Source organism: Neoarius graeffei, chromosome 16 (assembly GCF_027579695.1).
Source record: "Neoarius graeffei isolate fNeoGra1 chromosome 16, fNeoGra1.pri, whole genome shotgun sequence".
Classification (NCBI taxonomy): domain Eukaryota; kingdom Metazoa; phylum Chordata; class Actinopteri; order Siluriformes; family Ariidae; genus Neoarius; species Neoarius graeffei.
The window spans coordinates 22,068,488-22,078,487 of NC_083584.1; the positions used below are offsets into that span (position 1 = coordinate 22,068,488).

The window sequence follows — 10,000 nt, forward strand, 5'->3', positions numbered from 1 at the left end:
GACTCTAAATTGACCGTAGGTGTGAATGTGAATGGTTGTCTATGTGTCAGCCCTGTGATGACCTGGCGACTTGTCCAGGGTGTACCCCGCCTTTTGCCCGTAGTCAGCTGGGATAGGCTCCAGCTTGCCTGCGACCCTGTAGAACAGGATAAAGTGGCTACAGATAATGAGATGAGATTATCTTCTGATACTACAAAGTTATAACGAGGTTTCTCTTATTTCGTTTCTGGTTCTGATTGGTTCCGAAGTTTATTATGAAGTAGGCTAAAACAGGTAATCGAACTTGATTAGGATAAGTGCTGATTGGTTACGAAGTTTATTATGAAGTAGGCTAAAACAGGTAATCGAACTTGATTAGGATAAGTGCTGATTGGTTACGAAGTTTCGCTTTTGTTACACCCATTCTTACAACACAATGGCATCGTGGCTTTGCCACTCATTCTTGTGTACCTTTGATAACGCAAGCTCAACTGTTCTTATCGCAAGATCACAATTCGCCGTTCTGCTGATTGTGATGTTTATGCGTATGTGTTATTGCTACACACATCTTTACAACACAATAACATATTGTGGCTACTGCCTTGTTTCGCCTTTATGAGGCTATCCTTAAAAAATATCCGTTTCCTGTCCACCGGGTGAGCAAAAAAAATTTCAGTCGGGAGGGAGGGATTTTTTTTTTTTTTAAATATATGGATGGATAAGAAATCGCAATGCTGTGTTTGCTTTTTCTTCCAGTACTTTTTTTATTACAAAAGCAGACACATTTAATAAAATGACGGTTTAATCAACTGAAACTTGTACAAAAACTTTAAGTTAGCATTTTAAATGCTGACTGCAACATTTGCAAAACTTTTACAAAAGGTACTTAAAATGTCCGACACACGGACTTTTATATCGAGCGTTAGGCCTAGTTTGGATGAAATTACACTATTAAAATGATCACTGAATGATTTGTTTTTCTGAATCTTTACTATTTTGTTGTTCGCTAGAATACCATTTTGCGATTTCACACTTAAGCAAATGTTTGAAAACTCCGGATCTCCTTCCTTCATGGTGGCTGCCATTTTTTTGTGCCGCACGGTGCATGCGCAGAGCTGATTCAATTCTATATTCTGCGCGGAATGCAGGGCTTTCCACAAGCGCCGGCTGCCGGCCACACAATTAATCCAGCCGGCTATTTTAATGACTTATTTTTGTAGCCCACAGGCTCTACATATTAAATTTTCGATTTTAATAAAATTAAATGTTTATCTAACGGACTGACAATAATGTCAAACTGAACCGCACTCATTTAAGTTGTGATTTGCGCTGTTTGTACCGATAATAACCACAAATTCCCCGCCGACTTCATTGATCAGGGGAGAGTAACTCATCCACGGCCCCAACATGCGGTGTGTGTGCGCGTGCACTCGGTGGAGGCAGTAGTGTGTCGGGGCCGTCGGAGGGAACAGAAGCAGAGATAACGCTTATTTTGTCTCTGGTAAACCAGTCTTCTCTCGTTCAATTACGTGCTGGCATCAAAAGACACCGTTGGTTGTAAATGAAACCAAATTGAGTCGTTGGAGTGTATTTCCATAAACAAATGGAGAAATGTTCGCTGAGTGTTTGATTGTGTAGCCACCACTGCAGACCGTTGTTGTTGTTAATTCATAGCATGCTCAGCTGCGTGCATGTGTCATGCACCGAAAATAAGAGATTTACAAGCCAGGAACGCCTCATGATGTAATATGCAAGGAAAGAAAGAAGATTTACTGCCATTTTACTTTGTATTTGAGTAAAGTGAATAAATAAATGGTCTGTGGAAAATACATTTAATCCTGGGAACTGCATGCACAGGAGTTTATTTTGTGTTTACTCCCCCCCAGCTGGCTACTTATTTGTCATGGCTGGCTAGTATGAGCCTTAGTGGAAAGCCCTGGGAATGCGTAAATGGCAAGTTCGATTTTAGATTTATGAACCCGAAAAAAAATGTCAAAAAAACGGCGTTTAAAAAAAAAAAAATTTCAACCGCACAAACGGCACTCACCCGGCCGGTGGACCGGAAACAGAACATTTTTTAATAATGGCCCGAGCAGGAGCCACAAAACCCAAACAGACATCACAGCAGATGAATTCTGACCAAATCTGAGTTGTTACTGCCAGTGATGGACTTTATATACAAGGTTTGTATAAGACAGCGTAAACTGGAGCAATCTGAAAGAACAACTCGTCATACTTATCTAAAGATGAGAGATCTTCCATCGCCATTTTCCACACCACACCCCAGACGTCCTCATCTGGACATTTCTCAATCGTGGCCACTCCACCGTACCAACTGTTCTGCATCCTTTCTCTCGACAGGGTGAACTGCAGCACATAACCCTGAGAGAACAAGGGACTGTTGAATTACATGAAAGGAAATTTAAGTGAGACAGTGTTATATAACAGTGATGTTGAGTTCTCATTTCTGACAAAAACACCCCACCCCCGACACACACAACCCCCAATCGTCTCCTGGATAAGCGCTCATGAGTTCCACCTGTTTGAGTAAATTAGGCTCTGTTTAATTAGGATTGACATGTAAAATGTTTATATATTTCAACATACTTCTGATTATTAAAGATCACACTCTGTTGAGCAGAGAAACTTGTGAAAACTGGCCATAAATCTTATGATTTGCTCACCAGAATAGGTTTTTGCATATCTATTTTCACATAGTTTTATGAAAAAGACCAAAAAATACAAATCTGCAAAACTTCTCATCTCATTATCTCTAGCCACTTTATCCCGTTCTACAGGGTCGCAGGCAAGCTGGAGCCTATCCCAGCTGACTACGGGCGAAAGGCGGGGTACACCCTGGACAAGTCGCCAGGTCATCACAGGGCCAACACAGACAACCATTCACACCTACGGTCAATTTAGAGTCACCAGTTAACCGAACCTGCATGTCTTTGGACTGTGAGGGAAACCGGAGCACCCGGAGGAAACCCACACGGACACGGGGAGAACATGCAAACCCCGCACAGAAGGGCCCTCGCCAGCCACGGGGCTCGAACATACATATAATGTGTGTGTGTATATATTAGTGCTGTCAAAAATGTCGCGTTAACAACGCGTTAACTTGACTCAATTTTAACGGCGATAATTTTTTTTATCGTGAGATTAACGCTCCGTGACATGATGCCACGCCCCGCACAGCCAGAGTCTTCTGCCCTCCCCCGAAGAGCCACGGTGCTCGGCTGGTTTCGTTTTCCCATCGGCGGCTCCAGCCCCACTTTGCAGTGGCTGTGACAAGACGTGTTATGCTCTGCAATAAAAAAAAAACAAAAAACAACAACAAAAAAAAAAAACATTGGTACAACCAGTGTTTGAACTATGCCGATATTTTCGGGGGGGGGGGGGGGGGGGGGGGGGGGGGTGGTCCCTTTTTTTCCCTTTGGGGGGGGTGCTTGCGCTTGTCTCAGAGCGCGGCTCTCCATCGCGCACTCACTTCGGATATGCAAATGCTTCCCGTTACATATGATTGCTGTGTCAATAAACATCATTTTGCCAATATTTTAGAGACCCCCCAACATTTCCCAAATCATGTTTTCAAGGGATCTCATGTCTGTTTCAGGGGATCTCGGATCCCCCGTGTACCCCCGTAGTTCGAACGGTGAGCAAGCCCATTCACTTTTTTATGCTGATAAGAGAATTACAATGGATTTTCATGTGACAAAAATGTGTGATTAAATTGCGATTAATCGCGAGTTAACTATGACAGTCGCGACATTAATCGCGATTAATATTTTAATCGCTTGACAGCACTAGTGTGTGTATATATATATCCTTCTCACCCCCGGCGGGGGGGGTGGTATCCATGTCATCCTCAAGCTCGGGTCCTCTACCAGAGGCCTGGGAGTTTGAGGGTTCTGCGCAGTATCTTCGATGTTCCTAGTACTGCACTCTTTTGGACTGAGGCTTCAGATGTTGTTCCTGGGATTTGCTGGAGCCACTCTCCCAGTTTGGGGGTTGCTGCCCCAAGTGCCCCCACTACCAAGGGGACCACGCAACCCTTGACCTTCCACATCCGTTCCAGCTGCTCTTTCAACCCTTGATACTTCTCAAGTTTCTCATGTTCCTTCTTCTTGATGTTGGCATCAGCTGGGATCGCCACATCTATCACCACCACCCTCTTCTGCTCTTTGTCCACCACCACTATGTCCGGTTGGTTAGCCAGGATCTGTTTGTCAGTCTGGAAGCTGAAGTCCCACAGAACCTTGGCCCTGTTGTTCTCAGCCACCTTCTGTGGTATGGCCCATTGGGACTTGGGTACTTCTATTCCATACTGGTTGCAGATGTTCCTGTATACTATCCCAGCCACTTGGTTGTGCCTCTTCATGTACGCTGATCCAGCTAGCATCTTACACCCTCTTACTATGTGCTGGACTGTTTCAGGGGCTTCTTTGCACAGTCTGCATCTTGGGTCTGATCTACTCTGGTAGATCCTGGCCTCTATGGCTCTTGTGCTTATGGCCTGTTCTTGTGCTGCCATGATTAGTGCCTCTGTGCTGTCTGTCAGTCCTGCATTATCCAGCCACTGGTAGGATTTCTTGATATCAGCCACTTCCTCTATCTGACGGTGGTACATGCCATGTAGGGGTTTGTCTCTCCAGGTTGTCTGTTCCTCCTCTGCACTCTCATCAGGGTTCTGCTGCCTGAGACATTCACTTAGCAGTTCATCCTTTGGGGCCATCTTTCTGATGTATTCTCGGATTTTCGATGTTTCATCCTGGACCGTGGTCTTGACGCTCACTAGCCCTCGGCCTCCCTCTTTCCGCTTAGTGTATAGTCTCAGGGTGCTGGACTTGAGGTGGAACCCTCCATGCATGGTGAGGAGCTTTCTAGTCTTGATATCTGTGGCTTCTATCTCCTCCTTCGGCCAGTTTATGATACCAGCGGGGTATCTGATGACTGGTAGTGCGTACATGTTGATGGCTCGGACCTTGTTCTTACCATTCAGCTGACTTTTCAGGACCTGCCTTACTCTCTGGAGGTATTTGGCTGTGGTTGACTTCCTTGTGGCCTCTTCATGGTTTCCATTAGCCTGTGGAATGCCAAGGTACTTGTAGCTGTCTTGGATATCACCTATGTTGCCCTCTGGTAGGTCAATCCCCTCAGTCCGGATCATCTTGCCTCTCTTTGAGACCATCCGGCCACACTTGTCCAATCCGAATGACATCCCTATGTCATCGCTGTAGATCCGGGTGGTGTGGATCAGCGAGTCTATTTCTCGCTCGTTCCTGGCATACAGCTTGATGTCATCCATGTAGAGCAGGTGGCTGATTGTTGCCCCACTACGGAATCGGTACCCGTAGCCGCTCTTCGTGATGATCTGACTGAGGGGGTTCAGGCCTATGCAGAACAGCAGTGGTGATAGCGCATCTCCTTGGTATATGCCGCACTTGATGTTGACTTGGGCAATGGGTTTTGAGTTGGCCTCTAGGGTTGTCTTCCACATTTCCGTTGAGTTCTGGATGAAGGTCCTTAGGTTCCTGTTGATCTTATACAGTTCCAGACATTCCAGTATCCATGTGTGTGGCATTGAGTCGTAGGCTTTCTTGTAGTCAATCCAGGCAGTGCACAGGTTGGTCTGTCTCTTCTTACAGTCTCGGGCGACTGTTCTATCGACCAGTAGCTGGTGCTTGGCTCCTCTGGTGTTACTGCCAATTCCTTTCTGTGCGTCGCTCATGTATTGAGCCACATGCTTACTCATTTTTGCCGCAATGATGCCTGACAGGGCCTTCCATGTTGTGCAGAGACAGGTAATTGGCCGGTAGTTGGATGGGATGGGTCCCTTCTGGGGGTCCTTCATGATTAGGACTGTCCTGCCTTGGGTTAGCCATTCTGGGTAGGTTCCATCCCTCAGCAGCTGGTTCATCTGTGCTGCTAGGCATTCATGGAGTGCAGTTAGCTTCTTCAGCCAGTACGTATGGATCATATCGGGGCCTGGTGCTGTCCAGCTCTTCATCTTTGACACTCTTTCTTGGACGTCTGCCATTGAGATGGTTACTGGTTCTTGTTCTGGGAGGTTGCTGTGGTCAGCTCTTAGGTCCACTAACCATTGGGCATCAGTGTTGTGTGATGCCTTTCTTTCCCATATGTCTTTCCAGTATTTTTCCACCTCAGCTCTTGGTGGGTCTGACCGGTTGTTGTTCCCCTGCCACTGAGAGTACACCTTGGCTGGTTCAGTGGAGAACAGCTTGTTTATTCTCCTGGCCTCTCCCTCCTTGGTATATCTCTTCATTTGGTATGAATTTCATAGACAATTTTAATCTTTTTTGGAATCGCAAAGAATTCTACAAGCCAAATAGCACTGAACTCAGCTGGATTGGAGCCAAAGTCTTAGCAGACCACTACAAACTTGCAATCTTTTCTCAGCCAGCACCAAGGAAAACAGTTGATAAGATGTCGCAGACTGACATAGTTACAAAGCCTAAACAATCATCTTTGCAAGTCGTCATCAAGGACACACAAACATCTGACTTGCAGGCCTCCCAACATTCAAGGACAGACGACTCCACTTCTCCTCGGATGGATTTCCCAAATAGCATGAAAAAATTGCTTCCTATGGCTACACTCTCTTTTTCCAGCCCAAATTTGTCGCGACAAGCAGTGTACCCAGTTCATCAAAATTGTGTTCGTCCAGGACTTTCAGCTGGCTACAAATCTTTTTCACCATCCAAAAGATACATGTCATCTCCAGTCCTTTCACCCTCAAACCAAATGGAACATTTAGAAAGTCTTGTTTGATGTACTCTGGGTCCCTGCAAATGGATGTAGAAAAAAGCAGGGATCCGATGTTGACACTATTCCTGTGTTGATAAGAAACAGAAAACATAGAGCACATTTAACCCTGGGGGTGAACCAATCTAATCTCCTTCCTGTTTTAAAACAGCATCAGAGTGCACAACCAAATATTACTGTAAAACTAGCCCTTATAAACATTAGATCACTTTTAAACAAGTCATTTTTAATTAATGATCTTATTTGTAAACACAATCTTGATTTTTTGCTTCTAACTGAAACCTGGCTGGATCAAGCAAATAGTGCTACCACCCTTATCGAAGCAGCTCCCCCAAATTTTAATTTTTTGAATGTTACCCGACAAGGGAAAGGTGGAGGGATCGCAAATATATTCAAAGTCTCTTTTCAATGTAAACAATCCTCACTTGGTGATTTTATGTCCTTTGAACACTTATGTGCACTTGTTACATGCTCTCCTAACATATTATTATTAACTATTTACAGGCCTCCGAGACATTCAGCCAAAGTCTTTCTTGAAGAGTTTGGTGAATTGTTATCAGTCATTTGCTTAGAGTTTGATTGTCTTATTATATCTGGGGATTTTAACTTGCATGTAGATAATACTGATAACATTTATGCCAAAGAACTATTTGCAATTATTGATAACTTTAACCTAGTACAACATGTACAGGGACCGACCCACTCTCGTGGTCATACTCTTGACCTCGTCATCACAAAGGGTCTTACTGTTTCTTATACTGTTGTTGACCTGGCCTTATCTGATCATTTCTGTGTTTTCTTTGAAGTTTCTATGTCTCCTCACATTCAGAATAGCTCAACGACTATAGGCAGGAGAGTCATAAACGACAACACATGTGCTCTTTTTAAGCAAGCTCTCTCTTAGAACTCAACCAAAATGTCAGACTCTGTAGATGATTTACTGGAATTTTTTAATTTAAATATGACCCAAATTATGGATGATATTGCTCCATTCAAAATAAAAAGAGAGAGTCAATGATAAGCAGAAAGCACCATGGAAGCAGTACCCGGCTGTTAAACTGCTAAAGAGAGAATGTAGAAAGACTGAAAGAAAATGGCGCAAATCTAAACTCCACATCCATTATCAAATCCATAAAGAGATGCTTTGTAATTATAATTATGAAATTCGTAAAGCAAGACAGTCTTTCTTCTCCAATATCATCAGCAGGAATATGAACAATGCCCATGTGCTATTTTCAACAGTAGAGAAGCTAACTAATCCCCCACCACAATTAGCACCTGAACTTCTCTCAGTTAATAAATGCAATGAGTTTGCATCCTTCTTCAAAGGTAAAATTGATAAAATACGGCAGAATATTTCTCATAATATATTTCAGTTGCAAAAAATTGAAAAACTGCAATCACCAATGACACAGATAGATAACTTCAACACAATGTCAGAATTTTGTTTAATTGATTATGAGACTCTTGAAAAAACTGTACAAAATCTCAGTTCCTCAACATCTGAACTGGACATTCTGCCCACCAACTTTTTTAAGTCTGTTCTTCATCTTATAATTACAGATGTGCTTCAAATTATAAATACATCCTTGGAGACTGGTGTTGTTCCTGTGTCCCTAAAAAAAAAGCTGTTGTAAAGCCCCTTCTTAAAAAAAATAATCTGGATCCTTCAGTGTTAAATAATTACAGGCCAATATCAAATCTACCATTCATCGGGAAAATCCTGGAAAAAATTGTCTTCAATCAATTAACTGCCTTCTTGATATCAAACAGCCGTTTTGATAATTTTCAGTCAGGATTTCGTGCCAATCATAGCACTGAAACAGCGCTGATTAAAGTTATAAATGACATACGTCTTAATACTGATGCAGGCAAAACATCGGTCCTGGTATTACTGGACCTCAGTGCAACTTTTGATACTGTTGATCACAACATACTGCTATATCGACTTGAACACTGGGTTGGATTGACTGGTAAAGTTATCAATTGGTTAAAATCATACTTAAAAGATAGAAGCTTCTTTGTTACCCTGGGAAATTGTTCCTCAATGTCAATGCCCTTGACCTGTGGTGTCCCCCAGGGGTCGATTCTTGGACCATTACTTTTCAACCTTTATATGCTCCCACTTGGGCAAATTATCAATAAAAATTCAATTTTGTATCACTGCTATGCAGATGATACCCAAATTTATTTTGCTCTATCACCAAATGATTATGCCCCCCTTGAATGTCTCTACCAGTGTATCGATTAAATCAATAGCTGGATATCACAAAATTTTCTTCAGTTGAACACAGATAAAACAGAAGTAATTCTATTTGGAAAAAAAGATGAAAGACTCAGGATTACCACTATTCTTGACACAAAAGGGATTAAAACTAAAGAAATGGTTAAAAATCTTGGTGTTTTCATTGACAGTGAGCTAAACTTTGACAGTCACATGAAAGCAATCACTAAAACGGCATTTTATCACCTAAAAAACATTTCCAAACTAAGAGGACTTATGTCAAAACATGATCTGGAAAAACTAATACATGCCTTCATCTCTAGTAGGGTTGATTACTGCAATGGCCTTTTCACAGGCCTGCCAAAAAAGACCATCAAACGACTTCAGCTGGTTCAAAATGCAGCAGCTAGGGTTCTCACACGAACAAAAAGAACAGAGCACATTACTCCAAATCTAAGGTCCCTTCACTGGCTTCCAGTAAGCTACAGAATTGACTTTAAAGCATTGCTGCTGGTGTACAAATCTCTAAATGGTACAGGGCCCAATTACCTCTGATATGTTGCAGCGGCCTAACCCAATCAGATCTACCAGATCACAACAGAAAAATTTACTATTAAAACCAGTTGTTAAAACAAAGTGTGGTGAAGCAGCTTTTAGCTACTATGCAGTACAGCTATGGAACCAACTGCCAGAGGACATTAAAAATGCTCCTGCTGTTGGCAGCTTTAAATCTAGGTTAAAGACCAAGCTGTTTTCAGATGCTTTCTGTTAAATAATTAATATTTTTACATTTTTTATAATCTTTACTTTCTCTGCATGTTTTAAATTTACTTTAACTTTATTCTATTTTATTCTGCTAGTTTTTTTTTCCTTTCTCTTTCTTTTTCTCCTTTTTCTTTTTGGCATTTTAATATTTTATTTCTACTATTGTTTAATTCTTATTATTTTCTTTTAATTCTTTTAATTCTTTTAATTAATTATTTTAGAATAAAGATAAAATTATTTTATGTA

At 42.1% G+C, this 10,000-nt stretch overlaps 1 protein-coding gene across 1 annotated transcript in view; it reads right to left on the reverse strand.

Annotated features, from left to right (window-relative positions):
* Positions 1–10,000, reverse strand: part of ggcta (gamma-glutamylcyclotransferase a) — a 37,385-nt gene that overhangs the window by 21,258 nt on the left and 6,127 nt on the right. Inside the window, exon 2 of the mRNA XM_060942636.1 lies at positions 2,216–2,361. Coding sequence (XP_060798619.1) covers positions 2,216–2,361 — 146 coding nt within the window. The remainder of the gene's footprint in view (positions 1–2,215; positions 2,362–10,000) is intronic.